Here is a 20,722-nt window from a genome sequence, read left to right on the forward strand (position 1 = left end):
ATAACTTCTCAATAGATAGGTAGACCCCATCCATCCGTCCGTCCGTCCTTCTGTCCTTTGGTTCCAAATCCAGTGTGACCCCTTCACACTGCAGGATACTGAGTCTGCTTAGGAACACTCCTAACACACACAATGGAGGAGTGCGAGGGGAGGGCAACACTGACGGCTCAGGTCTTCAGGCCCTTGCTAGGATGCCAACCTTTCTCTTAACGAATGGCCTCTGGCCACTGACAATGACAAAGAACCATTCAGGACTTCTGATGACATACTAAGGTTAGCAGCCACACACACAATTACAGAGTCATTGTTTTATCATTGTTTTAATTTTTTTAGTTGAAATGACAGTAAAATGAAATTTTTAAAAAAAGAACAGTGACCATTATAATCCGACCTTTACAAATATAAAAATATAACCAAAACTCCAGTTTTTTATACATTTCCCATAAACTTAATACAAGAAAAATTCTCAAAGCTAAACTATAAATGATGCCTGTATTCTATGATGTAAGCACAGTAACCAAAAGCTTAAATTTTAAATACACTGTTTTCCCTCAACAGAACAGCATAATACATTTTCCCAATTTGTCTTACGATACAATCCATAACTAAAATACGAATTACATCTAAACTGGCTTAATCTAGACTTACTTACATTTTAGTCTGTTTTTTCACACAAAAACAAGCTAATATTAAAATGTGTTTTATGGCTCAAGTCAATGACATTATTAGGTTTCTCATCACATATTTAAACAACAAAGGGAAACTGAAGTGAGTCCAGTTTAACCCAAATAATAAATGATAGCAAACAAACAGAATAATTATAGAAAATGAGTCTTACAGTAAAAAAAACACTATGCCTTCTCTGGCCATGCGAAATACGAAATTACACTCTCTGAAATAGTCTTAGCGATGGCATGTACTGTTCCAAACACTATGAGCTAGTAAAAACATTAAGTTTGAGGAACTCCAATGTGGAAAAGCTGCTCCAAGCATTTCATCTCAAGCGACTGAGCAGGTACTTAAAAAATAATCATTAAAAACCTGAGAGTCTAAGAGTCACATCACTTAAGAAAGGGAATTCTAAACTGACTACATGCTGGCCTGCTGAATCTGGAGGACCTCACTTCTAATTACGCATGGAAGAAAAAAAAATGGACTGGCTAATTTGGTGGTTTTATCCAAATAAAATGCTAACTTCATGGAACCCTTAAATACCCAAAGTAATAACCAAACCACTGTGCTAGTTACAAGTTAAGACAATAGTAAAAATCCAGATCTGCTGTTATAAGTACAAATTCATATACAGAATTATCATAATGCCATTTTATTATCTACTTTTTAAAAAATCACAAGTCTTCATCACTTATGAAAAAAACAAATTTCACTTTTCTTCAAAGGGATATCAATGCTAACAATGATTTAAAACATCTGAGTAAGACTTTTTCCGTATTTTTCCTCACAACCTATTGAATTGTTTTCTAGTACCACTTAGTAGTTGTATATAGAATATGCACTACTCGGATTACTCAGGGAAAATAACCTCACAATACTGTAGTTACACAATACAAAAGAGGGCTCTCATTTATAAACAAACCCGGAACACAGAAGGCAGTCAAACATGTCAGTTAATCATGAGCTCATTTAAAAGCTATTCCACATTTAGCATGTAGAGAATTGGAATGCATGATTTAAGACGGTTGGTTCTTGAAGAGGTGTGATAAGAACTTACTTATCAAAAGACCTTAGTGTTAAACAGTGCCCTTGTACCCTCTTCTAGTGCTGTAGGAATACATCAGATTTGAACTTCCCTAGTTCTATTTCCTGCAGGAAACCAGAACAAGAGTACTGGGACACAACTGCAACTCAACAGTTCAAAACAATTTAAAAGATTTGTGTTAGGAATTGTATATTCAAAACCAGATCTCTTACATTCCAAGGTTATTGAGCCAGGCAGCGTAAATCAAAGGTTTTTCTCACCTAGGCCCCAGCATATGGATGACCGAATCAAGCACTCATACTGGGAGGTGTCAATCAGAAAGAATTTCTAGGTCAAAGCTTAAGTTACAAAGGATATGAATGGCCTTGAATCAGAGGACTCAACTCACACATTCCTTTAATGACAGCACTTAATACATTACACCTAGAAAAAGTCCACCCACCCCAAATGGCAAGAACTAACACATATAAATGTGGTCACTGAAGCTTTCGCTTGGATGCCGGAAGCAATCATGGAAGGTGGGCTGGATCAAGCCATCTCCATTTCTGCCTTCCCCAGTCTTTTAGGACTCAGCTAACCAGTGAGTTCACCAATAAAATTATCATTTAGAAATATGAGAGTGTAACCAGAGGCTCAGGACTGTCAGTCCTTAAGGGAAGAGGACTATCCACAGAACTAGTGGCTTTTTCAAAGGAAATCACTGGTCACTTTTGGTCCTGGAGCCTGGTGCTCACCTACTACTTAAGCGTAAGCACGTGTCCAGTCACTACTTGATACATAAGCATGTGAAGGTTTGACAGGACCTCAACAAATAAACTGAATGTTTATAAATAAAATTGTTCAGATGCTCTTGGTCTGATTTTCTCGTCTAAATAGGGAAAAATACATGATATACATTTCACATCACCCAGTAGCCCTGTGATCAGTACCATCAAGTTGTAAGAACTAATCAATAGTTCATTTCTGTCTATTAAAAACTTACCTATGCCAATCACTTTGAAGTAGCTGTATCTTACCAGATTTCCTGTATATTAAGCCTACAGTCAACAAGTTTGTAATAAGGCATACACAATATACTTTGACCATTAAGCAATGAAACCAGCAAACTCCTTTGCCCTAAGATTCTTTTTTTAATTCCTCCAAATTTGATACTAATTTAGCAGTATTTTTAAGGTTTTTAACTTTGATATTTTTCTTAGGCTGACTAAATCTATCCCCTATCCTGTCCTTAGATTTCAAATTATGCCAACATATTTTTGAAAAGGCTTTGTGTCACTTGCTAAAGTCAAATTTTCATCTCTATGGATGTAACTTCGAGTTAATAGAAATAACTAACTTCACAACCCAAGAGATCAAAACCTAACAGACCCACTTTTAGAAATTTCCTTCACAGATCACCATTTTACCATGGCCCTAAGAATAACTAAGACATAATTTCACAATAGCACAAACAATAGCTCCATTATGTGTGGGGGGGAATAAATTCTCAATGAGCTCTAGACTGGGCTCTTGATGACTTGACCACTTCCCATGACTTTCCCCGAGCAAGCCAATTTTAGTGATTTCCCAGATGTGTAAGGTCCGTTGCTTATGAACGAAATTCTAGCTGTCCCAATACAAAATGCACCAGTCAGTAAAATACTGGGAGTTCTGCTGCAATATAACTCAGAGTGTAAAATTTGGTGCAAGGGTTGCACTCTGGACTCAATCAAGCAAATCGAGTTCCTAAAAGTAGAAGATCCTCACCACAAAGATCTGTAACATGTTCTTGGGGTGCACCCCCAAGAACGGCACCAGAGCAAGGGTCCCATAAACTCATCTAAACCTGCCACTGTCTCTTAACATGCACCAGCCTAGGCGGGGGGAGGAAAAAACGATCTTCGCTTGTAAGAATTTTACAATTTTAATGTGAAATTTTAAAAAATGGAATACAAATACAAAGTCCACTTTCTTTAATGTTGTACAAAAACATATGAGTAGAAACAAAAGCAAATTAAACATTATCACGTGTTTACACCACTATCTAGTTCTCCATATTAACTTTACTATTCAAACAATAGAAAGCAGGAATTGGGAAGGAGATAAAACCAGAAAACCTTTTCTACCACATTTATACTACACTGTGTAGAGCTGTGCTCACAGAGACGGCTTCTTTTACTTCTCCACTGTGCAGGAATTCAGTTGTATATAAAATTGAACCTGAATTTTAAAAAGAAACATAGCTTTATTAAAAACAGTATTATTTCCATAGCTTCTATCTTAGGTAACAAATTTATTTGGACATTTCTACCCTCCCTCAACATTTCTGGCATTTTCTACACTAAAACAGACTCCTCTCACCCGTCACATATTACACATTAAATAACAGTGTTGTTGAATACTTACAATATAAAAAAATAAGAGTCTAAATTTGATTAATTATCCACTAATAAGTTCCTTGAGTAGAGGAAAAGTTTTTGTACCTGATTGTATTCTGACTACTCAGCACAGTTCCTGACACCTAATAGGTGGTGCTTAAAATCAATGAACAATGATTCCTTTTTTTTCATATCCCATAGTTTAACTTGTGACCCATCAGCAGACCAAAGCGGAGGAGTAAACGATGAAGTTTGATTAGTGTGACTAAATAGAAGGACCAATTTTACTCAACAAGCTTTCATAGAAGGCAAAAATCACTGCTGGACTTGTTTTTAAACCAACATTTATTAAGCACTTACCAGGTAGCTGGCGCTATCATAACTACTTTACATGTGTTATTTCACTTGGCTCTCACAATTCTATGAAGTGGGGACAACCACCCCACTTACAAATGAAGAAAGAGGCAAACAGGTATAACTGTTTGCCCATGGTCACACTGCCAGGGAGAACTGAAGGTGGAATTCAAAGCCAAACACTGACCACAGAATCTGTATTCTTAACCACCATGTTACTCTGATTCCTAGCTATGAATGGCTCTATGGACCTCGACAAGTACCAGTCAACTTAACAAAAAATGCATTTCTCATCACTCTGCCTTAAAAAAAAAGAAACCTAACTCCATGTAAAACTTCAGGACTTAATCCCACATTCCCCAATTTGGTCCTAAATACAGGAGGTTCCAAAAAGGTAAGAGAATTATTACACCAAGCGATTCAGTCTCCATATTTTTATTGGAGCAATTACATTGCTGATTACTATTTAACCATCTCTTCTTTGAATGAAGAAGACTTCAAGTTTAACCGTAGAGAGTTATCAGATTTGGAGAAGAGCAGTTACACAAATGCTAGGATGTCACCCCAAGACTTAGGGTCACTTTTAGTCAGTCATATTTAATCTACAGCTTACATATGACCTAAGGGTCCATCTACTGTCTGAACTTCCTTAAAGACAAAATTCATAAACTATCCCTTCTCAAGAGCTTCGGAGTATTTTAAATCTGGCAGGTTAGATGAATCAACCACAAAATATCCAACTTTCCATACCTGCTCAAAAGCTGAGGGAGACTAGAAATGATGGGTCCATATCCTGGCGCATTGTCATACAATTCAAACAATGGTGCAGCTACCAGCTTGTAATTTTTAGGGACAGCAAACAAGGCTAAAATAAAACAAAAAGCATTCATTTTCTATAATTTCTTATATAATTACTGCTTCCATTTCATTTGTAAAGTAATCACCAATTTTACGTCTGAGGAAAACGATAATTCTCATTAATACATTTTGGTTGTGTCTTCTAAGCAGAGTTCATAGTGGGAACTTTGAAATTGACTGTAAAGTGATCCAAGCTATTAACCACCAAGAGTGCCTTATAAATTCTGGTCCTGGAAGAAAGGGGAGAAGAGAAGTGCCTTGGATTTGTAATTTATTTTGGATTCTACTTTAAGAGTATAAGAAATAAAATAATTACTTGTCAAAATGCACAACAGGCCTAAAGATGCTTAAAAAAAAAAAAAAACCCATTCATCTTTGTCCTATCATTTTCAGTTTATTCCACCATGGAAAATCAATACCAGCAGCTAAAGTTACTAAAAATACTATAATCTGCCGGGTAGGCATTTCTCCAAAGAGGACACACATATGGCCAATACACATATGAAAAGGTGCTCAACGTCATTAATCAGAGAAATGCAAATAAAAACTACAATGAGAGATCACCTCACACCTGTCAGAATGGTCATCATCAATAAATCAACAACCAACAAGTGTTGGAGAGGACTGGGAGAAAAGGGAACCCTCTGCACTGTTGGTGGGACTGCAAACTGGTGCAGCCACTGTGGAAAACAGTATGAAGGTTCCTCAAAAAATTAAAAACAGAACAACCTTATGACCCAGTAATTCCACTCCTGGGTATTTATTCAAAGAAATCCAAAACACTAATTCAAAAAGATATACGCACCCCTATGTTTACTGCAGTGCTATTCACAATAGCCAAGATATGGAAACAACCAAAATGCCCATCAATAGACAACTGAATAAAGAAACTGTAGTATATGTATACAACGGAATATTACTCTGCCATAAAAAAGAATGAAATCTTACCATTTGCAACAACATGGATGGACCTTGAGGGTATTATGCTAAGTGAAATAAGTCAGACTCTCTGAGAAAGAAAAATACCTTATGATCTCACTTATATGTAGAATCTAAGCAACAAAATAAACAAACAAAACAAAAAAAGACCTAAAGATACAGAGAACAAACTGATGGCTACTAGATGGGAGAGGGGTTTGGAGGCTGGGTGAGAAAGGTGAAGGGATCAAGCAGCACAAATCGGTAGTTACAAAAGTCATGGGGATGTAAAGTACAGTATGGGGAATATAGTCAATAATATTGTAATAACTGTGTATAGTATCAGGTGGGTAATAGACTTATTGGGGTCATCACTTTGTGAGATATATAAATGTCTAATCACTATGTTGTTTTGCAGACCTGAAACTAATTTAAAAAAACAAAAAAATAAATAAATACTATAATCAGGCATTTTAGGCTCCAGTTAAACATACTTTTCCCCTAATTGCATAACTGGCACATCTATGAGAAAAACTAGGTAATTCTGTATAAACATGGTAGGTGGTTTTAGTTTTACAATAAATCCAAAAATTCAAGGAATTTGGAGAAAACACAAATAGAGGTGTCCCTAAAATTACTCCACAGAAATTTTTAGCTAGTTGCCTTCAAAAACAAAGTAGCTTACCTTTCTCTTGAAGTTGAACCAAAAACAACTTCTTATGTTCCTTAGGTTTTGTAATATGTGCAGGAATATAAGGATACTAAAATAACAAAAGAGAATAATTTGTTGTTGCCAAGACATCCCTTATACATCCATGCATCTATTTATCAACTCCTATTTCAGACATCAAAGCCAAATACCAACCCTCTGAGACCAAGTTTCTCATAACCCCAACACAATTTTAACATATCAGTATATTTCATGGCTTCATTTATTTCTTTACATGTTTATTCCCAATGCAATATAAACTGCTGGGAGAAGTAGAATCCTTTCTACTTTTACCAGGATCTAGCACCTAACAGATGTACTAATAAATGAATGCTTTAATAAATATAAAATAGTGGTAAACCATTCAGCCATCCAAGACAAACATGTAGACACAGCATTTACAGCTTGAGAAATTTACAGTATAATGAAGTATGATATTAATTAGTGCTTTTTAAAAAGTTTTTTTTGTTTGTTTGTTTTTGTTTTTAAATATCACTAGTAAGTGATCTAAATTTTCTAGAATCCTGATGTGGACATGTTTACTCTATTAAAAGTTTAAATGTGGCCTGTGAGGTATTTGACAAAATGCTCCTACTACCGCCAACAACCCGCCATAAACACGCACACACAGGCACGTGTGCTTCCGCCACACCAGACGAGCAGAGTAAGTGGAGTTCTGTCAGCTGGACAGAGTCAAACTGCTTGGGAAAACGGAGAAAATATTTTGGAGAATTTAAAGGGCTAAAGAGAATAAGAGAGAGGAGGTTGCTATGTGTGAAAGAAGAATTTTAGCAGAGCACTTTAAAAGTCTTAAGACAGAGATTCCTTTTTGTTCTACTGTATGTTAGAAAAACCTCTCCTATTTCTCCTCACAATAGCTGCAGGAAAAAATCTGCTTTTGCTTTTGGAATTGTACTTGAAGGCATGAGAATTAAAAAGTGCTGAATGTAGAAATAAGGGGAAAGTAAGATAAAAACGGAGCTGCCAAAAGGAGGGATTATCACTCCTATTTTACATAAGAAACTTACGTTCAGAGGCTAAGCATTTTTTCCCAAGATGACACAGCTAAGTAGTGAGGCCAGGATTCAACCATATCTATTCAACTCTTACCTAACTATACAAGTTTATGTTATCTCCCACTATGCTGTCCCATTGGCACCTAACCAATATGCAAGTTAGAATAATTACATAGGGCATAATGAATCAAGATGACTGTGCCAGGCTTTGGAGGTGCCCTATGCTATCTTGAAAACCAGGCACATCAGCAGCAACAGAGAGATGAGAAGTAGCCTGCATAGCACAGGCTAAAAGAGACCTGGGGCTCACATATCACAAAAGTTCCCAAACCATGACCAAACCAAAGGGACCAGCATTACCCCAATTTTCTTTTTGTTTTAAAAGAGTTGATCTTTTTTTTTTAAATTTTTATTAGGGAATGTTGGGGGACTGTGTGTTTCTCCAGGGCCCATCAGCTCCAAGTCCAGTCGCCATTTTTAATCTTTAGTTGCAGGGGGCGCAGTCCACCATCCCATGTGGGAATTGAACCGGCAACCTTGTTGAGAGCTCACGCTCTTAACCAACTGAGCCATCAGGCCACCCCACCGCCCCCCACCCCCAATTTTCTTCTACGAGGCTATGTGTTCCTTTTCTTTTAAGCCTTTCTTCTCCAGTCCTCCTTTTGGTGTTTATTTTAAGCTAGTTGTACTTTATACAAAAAGATCAAGATGGGGAGCTGATGTGCTTTTCCCACCGGTACCACCCAATCCTCCCACCAGTACCACCCAAGTTTACTAAACACACCGCCCCTATATCCTACACCAGCAGAGCCAACACGAGCGTTCAGTGAACTAAGGGAATTGTCGTAGGACCATGGTAGGGGAGATACATGAGGATTCAGAAAGCAGCCTGGAAAGTTTTGGGGTTATTACCGAGCATTTTCCAGTTAAATCAAGGAATGTTCAAGAAAAGTTTACCATAGTGGTTCTGTGTATCTTTGGACCAGGAGCTTCACCATTTCCAGATGAAATGACATATTATTGAAGCTAAGTGAACACAATTCTCAGGTAGTTGCGCTAAGAGCAGCTTCACAGCACCTTACCTTCCTACCCCTCAGCTATGCTAGGGAGCCAGAAGGAAGAGGACAGACGACAATCTTTAGCTTGGCCATATTTTGTGCAATTCTTGACCAGGGACATCTGGTCATGCAAAGAAGCTATCAAAGTCATAGAGCCTGGTTAAAAGAATTCAGGATCCAACTTCAAGAGTCTCCCATTAGCCAAAGATAGGAACATTTACGCACCAGTAACGTGATCAATCATTACAATAGATTAAAATTTGTTGTACAATACTTTAAAAGGTCACTCAAACAGGTGCTTTTTGTATACCTCTAATCAGTTTCTCACTCCACCTCAGATTTCAGGGCAGCTGTGTTTCAAAGTGTCAGAAAGCTCCTTGCTTGCTTGCTGCCACTGTCCCACTCTCCATTTTTCAGCCTCAAAGCATTTGCAAAGCCCTGGGAAGTCTCAACCAGTACTCAGACGCCACATGAAAGTGCAAGGGAGTTAACACAGCCCATCTAACGGGGGGCAGGAGTCCCTGGCCTCCTACCTTCCGATGGACAATTCTGAGGAACCAATTCCAAATGGTTCCTCACAGGCCTTGGCAGGACCACTCCAGCTGTCCACAGCTGTAATAAGATCAATTATGTTCCCCCTTTTGACATCTGCTGCTTCTGGTCTCTCTTCCCCTGCACTTTGCTGCTTCCTGGGATCGTCTCCCAAACACTGTCTGCACCCAAGTCTGTCTTATTCTCTCTTTTAAATAAAGTCAAATCTTTGGAGGACACTAAGCAATTAACTCATTCTTCTGAAAACTGGAAGGAGAGGAAAAGCAGTATCTATTCTTTCCTACACAAACTACACCTCAGGGTAACCAAGTAGTTGATGAGAGAAGTTTCTCTTTATATAAGAATCACAATCCTAGTGAGTTAAAAGATCAAGAAAACTATTGTCAGTGAGCTGCTAACATTACAAAAAAAAAACCAAAGAGACATTGTAAAATTCCTGCTGGAAGTACACAGGGCTACTGCAGTAGCCAACCTCCAAGATGACCCTCAATGGTCCCTGTCCCCTGGCAGTCAACCTTGTGTAGCCCCTGCCACCGCGTACTGGGTGGGTTTGCCCGAGCAACAGCATACAGAAGTGATAGTATGTCACAGGCACAGCCAAGTTTGGTTCTACCAGAGTGTAATAACCCAGCGTCCTGTTTGGGCACTCTTTCTGTTGATGTCTCTCTTGGATCACATGCTTTGGGAGAAGCCTGCTGTCTTACTGGGAGTTGCCCTATGGAAATGTTCTCATGGCAACTAAGGAAGGCCTTAGGTCAATAGCCAGCAAGGACCTGAAGCCTTCAGTCGAACAGCCCAGGGGAACTGAGAGGTCTGCTAACTGAGCTTGGGATCAGATCCTTAAGCCTCAGCCCAGACTTGAGATGATGCAAGCCCAGCTGACAACGACCATAACTTCACGAGAGACCATGAGCCAGAACCATCCAGCTAAGCAGCTCCCAGATGCCTGATCCTAAGAAACTAAGATAATAAATGTTTGCTGCTTTACTCTAAGTTGTGGAGTAATATATTATGTAGTAATAGGTAAATATGCCACCTGACAGGTCTTGTACACCCACCCAAAAAACAGAATCTGAATCCAATCTACTGTTCTAACCACCAAATTCCAGGACACAGAGGAGAGACAGCTACAGGATCCATGACAACAGGGCACTGCAATCAGCAAGGAAAACACTCCAGACTTTAAATGGCCGTTTTTTATTAACAAGTAAGTTACAAGGAGAAAAAAAAAAAGAAAGATGGGGAACTCTTCTATAGATATAAAAGAGATTTAAGAGACTATCCTAATTCAAATAAATTACAGAAACAAACAATAAATGTGAAACTATCAGGGATATGTGAATAATACTACATATTTAATGATATTATGGAATTATTTCTTATTTTTAGTGGTAGCACTGTGGTTATGTTTTCAAAAAGATCCTTATCTTTTAGAGATGCACACTGGAATACTCATGATTGAAAATTATACCTAGGATTTGCTGTAATAATAATCTAAGGTGAGAATGGGAAAATGGGGCAGTGGGGGAGAGGGCTGATGAAGTCTGACCATGAGTTGCTAACTGCTAAAGGTAGATGACAGTATGGATCTACGTTTCCTATTTTCTACTTTTGTATATATTTGGATATTTCTTTTAAAAGAAAAAAATGCTTGTCTTGTTAATTTTTTACCTAAATTAAGGAGGATGAAAAGGAAATTTCTAGGCAAATTCTACTGTGATTTTTTTAAATAGCTGGAATTAAATCAGTTTCCTACTTCCCCAAATGCCCAGCAAATATAAATGAACACTGACCTGAGGAGGTTCAAAATTTGGTCTCCACCAGTTCCCAATGCAATCATCAATGACCCAGTCTTGCAGGACTCCATCTTGACGACCCAGTATCTGTCAAAAAGAAATGATACAGCAAGTAAACAACTAAATACACACACCCATGAACACCCTTCTTCAACGAAGAGAATTTTTTTGGGCAGCACTCCTGACAGAGACGTGGCTAACATGCCTTCTTATATGGATTTCCTTTCTATAATGTTATTATGTGTATCACTCTGCCCAAGACAGACACTATTAGTTCAAAACTGGCAATCTAACATCAACATAACCGTAGAGGACCAATGAATATGTTGTTATGCCCTGGCTATACATGAAAAACCAAAGTTAATCAATTACCTCCATCAGCCAATGGCATACAACTGTTGTTCTAGCATCAACTATAGTTTCTCTATATCACCCACCTGACCAAGTTATAGAAGTGTGCAAAACTCACGATTTCTCTTTTTATGAGTCTATATAGCGTAACATGACATTTAAGTTGTTTTAATCAAAGTTATACTCTACATTTTAATTGGGTCAAAAATGGTTCTACGAGGTTAATAATGAGAAAGAGCAGTTCCCTGACCCACTTCACCCAGTCCCACTGGCTGTAATTTTCAACTCTTAGCTGTTTTTCCCCGATATTTGCCTCTATTTTAAAAAGCATTCTTCTTGTTTTTAAATAAACTGTTTTAAGATTTACAGAGAAGTTGCAAAGATGGTACAGACATTTCCCATATACACCACACCCAGTTCCCTTATTATAAACATCTTAAATTCGTACAGCACATTTGTCACAACTAATGAACCAATACTGATACCTTATTATTAACTGAAGTCCACACTTTATCCAGATATCCTTAGTTTTTATCTAATGTCCTTTTCCAGTTCCAGGGTCCCATCTAGGATATCCCATTATATTTAGTTGTCCTATCTCCTTAGACTTTCCTGGTTTTTGATGATCCTGACAGTTTTGAGGAGTACTGGTTAGGTAGTTTGTGGAATGTCCCTCAATTAGACTGGGGTTATGGATTTTGGAGAAATTAGGAAGGAAGATCACAGAGATAAAGTGCCCTTCTCATCACAGCACTTCAAGGGTACATTCAACCAACATGACTTATCACTGATGTTAACCTTGATCACCTGGCTGAGGGAGTGTTTGTCAGGTTTCTCCACTGTGAAGTTATATTTTTTTAAAACATATTTTTATGACCATTTCTTGATTACATTTCATTTTTAAAAATCTAAAATAAAAACACGATTAGTACCCTCTATTGTGGATAAGAATTTAGATCTTAAAGCCACACACCCCCCCATTCATACTTTCTCTTCCACCATCCTCCTATTATTAATATTTAAGCCAATGTTCAGCATTTAAATTAATGACACAACAGAGCATTTAATAACTATGATTACACTTCCTTACTTCTAAACTATCCCTTTTTTTTGGAGCTAATAACTGTGTCATTTCATTTGCTATCACTAATTCATCCCCACATTTTCCGCAAGAGCTTAAATTTCTTCTCAATTCAAACATCAGTTATCCTGTCAATTTCATTTTTGTTCTCCCTAAGAGACATTTTTCTATCATCCTGCTCCAATCTGTAGATGCTCCCAGCTCTGCTTCACAGCCCAAGTCCTAGGGCTTCCCTTCGCCTCTCTCCTGTGTTGGTAGATCCTCTTTCAAGTCTGAATCCCATTATCTTGTTTCTCAGTTTATTCTTTCATTTTGGTGAACACCCTCTACTATCTTCCTGCGAAAAGGTACAAGAGATATCACAGTTTTTGAAACTGTATGTCTGGAAATAACTTTATTTTACATGCACACTTGATTTAGTTTGATTAGACTAAAAATTTAGAACAGAAATCATGTTGTCTCCCGTCTATTAAGGCATGCTCCAGGATCTTTTAGCTTCCAGTATTATTTCTGGGAATTCGATGACATTTCTGATTTTGATGCTTTGTATTTAACCCGCCTCCCCTCCCCATCCACGAACTTTGGAAGCTTTTAGGATTTTCTGTCTATCCTGATTGATTGAAAATTTCATGATAATATGCCTTCGTGTGGATCTTTCAACATTCGTTCTACAGGGCACACCAGTAGTTCTTTTCAATCTGAAAATTTATGCTCTTTTGAGTTCGGGAAATTTTCTTAAATTATTACTTTGTAAATTCTTCCTTTTCTATTTATCTATACAGTTGACCCTGAACAACACAGTTTGAACTGCATGGGTCTACTTATACGTATTTTTTCAATAAATAAGTATAGTATACCTATTTTTTCAGTAAGTACAGCTAGTACTATAAATGTATTTTCTTTCCCTTATGATTTCCTTAATAACATTTTCCCTCTAGCTTACTATACTGTAAGGATACAGTATACTTGCTCTCTACAGGGGACTTTCCCTCTGCCAGCATCACATTGGCCAGCACTAACTGAACTCCCCAAATTTCCATGCCCGCCTCTGTTTCCACACAAGTGAAGAAAGGAGGAGAAACAAAATTTTTTTTGCTTTAGAGAAGCAAATATAATATATATAATATATATATAATACATATATCATACAAAATTATGTGTTAATCGACTGTTTATAAGGCTTCTAGTCAACAGTAGGCTATTAGTAGTTGTTTTTGGGGAGTCAAAAGTTATGTGTGGATTTTAGACTGTGAGGGGAGTTGGCGCCCCTGACGATTGTGTTGTTCAAAAGGTCAACTGCAGTTTATGTAATATATGGCCTTCTAAAATGATCTACTAATTTTATCTTTTCTTACCTACGTTCTAGCTTTTTGTCTACTTTCTGGTAGATTTCCTCAACTCAATCTTTTAACTCACTACTGAATTTTTCATTCTGCTAACTTTTTTTTAAATATTCATGAGTTCTTTTTTGTTGGCTGAATAGTCTTTTTTAATGGCACACGGTTCCATAGATGCAATATCTCCTTTTACCACACCAAGAATATCAATCATGATTTCGTTGATCGCTGATCTTTGTTTCTGCCAAGTTCCTTTTGATTCTTTCAATCTCTTTCATAAGAGGCTTTCTCCAAAAACCTGATGATAGAAGGTTATCTGCTCACAATTAGGGCGAAAGTAATAAGATGCTTAATTGTCACCTCTGTGTGCGTAAGTAATAGGGCTCCACTATTTCTTTGGGAAGATTCCTAAATATCATCTGGAGAGTTTTTTATTTCGGGAGTTTTGTTTTTGTTTTGATTAGACAATTTCTCCAGAAACAAAACCTCCAACCTCCAGCCAGGGGCAAAACTAGTTGTCAACACTCTATCAGCCTAGTAGGAGAAGTCTAGAAGTCTCACTAGTCAGGATATAAACCTTTGATTATTCTCCCCATCTCAATCTTTTCATTGCTTAGTTTTTTTGATTCAGTCTCTACAGAGAATCCATCACTAGCCAGACTTTGCCTAACTGTACACAGTGGGGAAGACGATCTAGGTATACAAATACATCCTACATAGATTGCCAGTCCAGTTGTCAGTCCAGGCACAGCCCCCCTTTCATAGGCAGCAGGTGCCTACGTTTCCCCAGCCTTTCTGGTACCGTGCAGTGTTGGGTCCTGAGCTGCACTCCTGCTGTGCTGAGGTTTCTGCTATGTCAGTTATGATTTCTGTCCATCTGCTTTCCAGCTTCTAAATTTTTTTTGTCTCATCTTGCACTCCCCTCAATCCTACTGGATTTATACCTTTTTAAAACTGCTTTTTTGGTGGTTTTGAGAAGGAGCTGAGGTGAGCAGATAGGTTCAATCTACCATATGTAAACGGACACCCAAGAACAGCACAATATTTAAGAGTTGTAATACATTTAAAAACTTACTGGAAAGACAAACCAATAGGTCAAAGTGGTAGAATTAAAGGTAATTTTAGTTTGGTTTCTCCTCTTACTTTTCTGTATTTGCCAAGGTTTTTGCACAAAGTATGTATGAGTTCTGTAATTAAAGGTGTTGGGGAGGGGAGGCAGGTTGCATGCTAACAAGAAAAACATTTAATAACGAAAACCACCTATAATCTCAAAAACCTCCAGCATCTATGCATTTGGCCCCAAATCTTCAGAGGCAGACATGAGAATGACTTTTAAAAAGTAGTACAACTTGAGCAATGCCTAAAAGATATGTGCAAAAATGAAAATAGGTAAGTAACAGGAATCATTCTCTTGCCAAAATTCTAGAGGCCTACTCTGGAACAAAACTACCTGCATTCAAATCTCCAGCTCCATGACATACTAGCTGTGTAAAATCAAGCAAATCACTTGAATCCTCTGTGCCCCAGTTTCCTTATCAGTAAAATGATTAATAATAATACCTACTTCCTAGGGCTGTTGTAATGAAGGTGTTTCTGCACGTAAAACATTTAGTGCCTAGCACAATAAGTACCGAATAAATGTTGGCTTTTATTAACCATTATTGTTACATCAGCATTTCAATGAAAAAAAAGGTAAAATGTTAAGATAAAGCAAGTATAAGTTCAATTCATAGAAAACAAACATTGTACATACTAACACTCTGGGATTTAAGTTTTATTTATTAAAAAGTAAATATTCAAAATATCCTTTTCACAAGACATAAAAAGCCTAATTATCCATTAAGTAGATGATATTGGACAATAATATTCAGATGGACAATAATAAAACTGTCAAAAACAGAAAAATACCTCTGTCATTAAGCGTTTTAGTCCTTCAACTTCATCTTCTCCTGGGTTAAGTTCACCACCAGGTCTGCATAAAGGTTAAGAATTTCAGCTTTCAACTTAATACAATTTTGGAACAACAGGAAGAAGACAGTAATAGTTATTTCTATCAAGTAACTGAATAACACATTTCAGTGTCACATGATAAGGCAATCACAGCAAACAAATGTCAGAGAGGGGGAAGAATGTGCTAGAAATTGAAAGCTAAATTCATAATGTTAATTTACCAGACTAACAGTATACAAACCCTAATGTTAAACAAACAAAATATGTACCATAACATAAACATCACATAACTGCTGGCCACCAGTCCATCCTAATCTCTTTTCTTATCTGGTGATAATGGAGTCTAGAAATGTCCAGAGAGCAATGACTCATATTCTTTAGGTCTGAAGAGTAGGGCACTTTTTTCCAGAACTCCAATCTAAACATCTGACACCTCTCTTTTGGTATAATCTGGTCAAACAGTTGTGAACTAAATGCATATTGAAAAATGTATGAGCTTTAATGATAAAACTAAATCATTATCTATAAAAATGTAAGCCATTTTAAGAATAAGAAACATGATTCATCCTAAGAAGTAGTATCAACTGTTCTTAGTAATGCTACAATGACACCTAGGTGATAACTGAACCTGGGCCAATCTGTGTTTAGCAGGGCTCCTATCAAGCTCGGTCATTAACATCAACAATATACAGAAACATGCAGATTTCTAGTTAAGCAGTAAATGAGCACAGCAATGGAGAAAAATTACTTGTGATTTTCTCTCTCTAAAGACTCCATTAACAGCCGTGTTTGTTGAGATAAATGACGAAGGGCTAAAACTGTATTCCAAAGCTCCATAAAACAGCAATCCTATTAAAAGCTGTCTTGCTGTTAATTTCCAATGACACTTACAATTTGAAGAAAGTTGTTCCCAGCTGCAGCAGTAGCACGTGCGGTAGTCGGTGCTCATGTACAATGAGAACCCCTTCCACAGTCCTCCTCATTCCAATTTTATCAAACTCCTCCCTCATGCGCTGAAATCTGGCTGCAACAGAACTGTCCTTCTCATAGAGGGGCTCTTTTGTACCAAAAGTATAATTGGTAAGAGGGTACCTGTGGTCCAAAGACAAACATCTAACATGAGAATTGAAGACCATAATTTACAGTAACAGATACCAACACATTAAAAAGAAAAAAAAACACCCTGGTAAAAAAGTACATATTGTACTCAGAGACATAAGATTTGACCAAAGTTATATAACTAGTTATTGCGAGAGCAGAGACTAGAATCCAAGTCTTTAGACTCTAAAACCAGAGCTTTTATTAGATCAAGCTGTTAACTCCACACTTGAACTTTCAAGTGTAGTAGATAGCACTATTCTGAAGGCCCTTCGATGCTTAGAGAAGTGGCTATCTGGACATCTGGTAATCCTCTGGTTGTAGATCATGGCTGCTATACTGACACTGCCAACCAGCTAATGTCCCCTTGGGCTCCTCTGACTACTAATCTAATCAGAAATTCTATTAGTTATGGGTGATAATGGCTCATCTCTTTTTCTACAAGCGGAGCCACCACTTTCCATCTCTCCTGCTGTTTGCCATTTCTCTCAGTCAACTATCCTCGGACTTTTTTGGGAGCACAATCCTTTCCTCTTCAGATGAACTCCCCCCCAAACTTTTAGCCTTCTGCATTTGTTTTCTATTCATTATCGTTATTCTTCCTTTCTCCTCATTCAAATCGTTTGCCCATTATACCTAATCTAAATATTCTCTCCTCCTTTATTAAGAATTCACAGTAAGGCTCTTATTGTTGAAGACCATTTCATTGTGCCTAGTAAGATTCAAAATTTTCCTTAAAGATATACCACACTTTTTTAAATTAAAGTTTACTGGGGTGACAATTAACAGTAAAGTTACATAGATTTCAGGTGTACAGTTCTGTATCACATCATCTATAAATCCCATTGTGTGTTCACCACCCAGAGTCAGTTCTCCTTCCATCACCATATATTTGATCCCCCTTACCCTCATCTCCCACCCCCCGCCCCCCTTACCCTCTGGTAACCACTAAACTATTGTCTGTGTCTATGAGTTCTTGTTTCTCATTTGTTTGCCTTGTTCTTTTGTTGTTTTTGGTTTATATACCACATATCAGTGAAATCATATGGTGCTCTGCTTTTTCTGTCTGACTTATTTCACATGCAACCTTGGAAACCCTCAGTCATAAGCCTTACAGTAAGAAGCCTTTGATTACAAGCCTTTGAGTGAGAAGGTCTGGGCCACACCTGCCTATCCCCAAGGTAGCTATTCTACACAAATGTCTTGACATTAAGTCAGTAACTATATAATTCATCTACTCTGCTAATTCTAAAAGGGGAACAAATCAAGGTTGCCAAAACTTAAAAAATTAATTCCAAAAGCCAAATTCTAAGCATAAATGAAGAAGCACTAAAATATACCATTTCCAGGGTGGATTAAAGATTTTTAGAAAGAACTAGGCCTAATACTGAATCTAACTCTGTCATCATTAGCGGCAGCAATCTCACACAGCACTATGAACCAGGCAATTATTAAAAGCTGCTTTATATATATTCTTTAGTTCCCACAAACCAAGTTATAAAGAATTAAGGAGAGTTATAACACATCTCTACTGCAAGAGCCAGCTCTCACATCAATGAGGAGACACAATCATTTTCAGCTGTGAAATCAGAGTATCAGCCTGGACACATATATTATTTCCATCACACTGTGAGCTTTACAAAGAGGGACTAATCTTACTTCCTCAACACTGTATACCCAGCATTATGTCCAGTGCCTGGTACAAAGTAGGCATTTATGCAGTTATTTCCTAAAAGAAACTACAACGGGGGAGAAAGAACTTACTTTCAATTTAGATCATTACTCACCTAGAGGAGCTGAGTTCACAACACAATGATTATTTGTAAATACTGTATTTGGGGGGGGGGTGCAGTACTGTAAATCCATCAACCCATAACTTCAATGGAGCAAAACATTTTCACCAAGTTAATTCTACATAGTGGCTTAATGCAAATTGATCCAGTAATCAAGCAAATTAAGGGAAAACTGTGAGTCCTAGTTCTAATTACCACTAAAGTAACCCAGGAGCTGTGCTTTCACATTTTTTAAACTGAGATCATTTGCCTTTTCCACTTCAGGGGAATCTTATGAGGATTATAAGTGATATGAAATTAAAACGTTATGTTAATGCAATAGGTAGAGACATTAACTTGTACATATGCAGCTATCTACTAATTCCAGATTTCATAAACTCAACATTTTTATTATCTAAATTTCCAAGCCAGCATCTGTTTTGTTAAATAAAACAACAATCGTCTCTTCAATTTCAAATCACTTTTGAGTGGGAAAAGCTCATTTATTTGAATATAAAACAGAAATACCCAACGTGTCCTACCGAAACACTGGTGTCAGTACATCCTCGCACCTTTTAAATACCGACCAGCAGTAAGTGGCCACTTTCCTCCATTAAGGTCAGCATCACAGTACCTCACAAACGCTCAGGAACGATACAAGAGCATACTGACAATTTCCTGATATAGTCACAGCCCAAATGCCAATTACCTGCCACGGCAAGATTACTCCCGAGACTGACCTCGAAATGCAACGGCTTTGAAGTGCTTAAACAGAAAGGTGTGGACCACAAAACGCAGCCACAATGGGTCCCCTGGGGCTACATTCTGGTCCCCACCACGGTCAGAAAACCCCACCACAACAGCATCCACCCTCTCGTGAGGGGCGGCCTACAGGATGCGCGGATGCTCTTGCTGCGGCAGAGAATACATGTGAACGCACAGAGCAGGCCAGTTAGCCCTAAGCAGACGAGTAAAACGTGTTCACGAGCTGAAATGCAATACAGCACTTACGAGGGAAAAACGACGTCTACGCGTTATAAGTAGGGCTAGAGAGCTTATCGCCAGAAAAACAAACACCACGTTTTGCGGGGAGTTATCTCTAGAGAGGTGCGGAAAAGGCCGAGTTCAAAGCAAACTTCCTATAATGACTGAATACAGAGGCATGGGAACAAGCCTTCTTTCCCGAAAAGGAAAACGCTCTCAAGGAGGACTCTAACCCCTTAGCGCTGGAGGACAAGAAATAGGCCTGCGGGAGTTAGAAAGGCGTGCACTTGAGGGCGAAGTGGAGGTGGTGGGGAGGCCAGGAACCCGCCGAGGGCCGGGGTCGCGCCGGGAAGTCGGAGACTTAAGGAACTCTCCCAAGAAAGATAAACCGAGAAGGCAGCGCGCGAAGGTCAGGACGCACTTACAGGTTGATGGTGCGCTCCAAGGTGAGGGGCTTGGTCTGCTGGATGTACTTGTTGCCGAACTGGTTGACCCCCCGGGGCCAACCGGTCTGCGAGCGATTCGGCGGCACCACGGACATGCTGGCGAGCTGGGGTACTGGCGGCGAGCGGAAAAGGGGAGGCAGGGAGACTTTCCCGATGCCAGCAGCGGTTATCTTCGTCCCGCTCAGCAGCCGCCGCCCGCCATTAACATGAGAACGCAAGAGAAGGCGTACGCACGCCGGAAGTGCATACGGAGCCTCTGGCGGCAGGAAGTAGGGAGGCGGGGGCCTGCCAGGCTGAGCACCATTGGACCGATCGCTAGTGGGATGGCCTCAATATCTGGAGGTCCCATTGGTAAATCAGGTATGGGT

The 20,722-nt window shown here is 38.5% G+C and overlaps 1 protein-coding gene across 1 annotated transcript; it reads right to left on the bottom strand.

Annotated features, from left to right (window-relative positions):
* Window positions 1–301: 301 nt before the first annotated feature.
* NUDT21 (nudix hydrolase 21) lies at window positions 302–20,593 on the bottom strand. Its single transcript, XM_033128133.1, has 7 exons — window positions 20,334–20,593; window positions 16,946–17,146; window positions 16,013–16,076; window positions 11,333–11,422; window positions 6,890–6,965; window positions 5,179–5,293; window positions 302–3,916 (listed from the first exon to the last, which is right to left on the bottom strand). The coding sequence occupies exons 1-7, from the start codon at window positions 20,447–20,449 to the stop codon at window positions 3,895–3,897; spliced, it is 684 nt and encodes a 227-aa protein (XP_032984024.1). The 5' UTR covers window positions 20,450–20,593; the 3' UTR covers window positions 302–3,894.
* Window positions 20,594–20,722: the final 129 nt, after the last annotated feature.

The sequence above is a fragment of the Rhinolophus ferrumequinum genome, chromosome 15, assembly GCF_004115265.2.
Source record: "Rhinolophus ferrumequinum isolate MPI-CBG mRhiFer1 chromosome 15, mRhiFer1_v1.p, whole genome shotgun sequence".
Classification (NCBI taxonomy): domain Eukaryota; kingdom Metazoa; phylum Chordata; class Mammalia; order Chiroptera; family Rhinolophidae; genus Rhinolophus; species Rhinolophus ferrumequinum.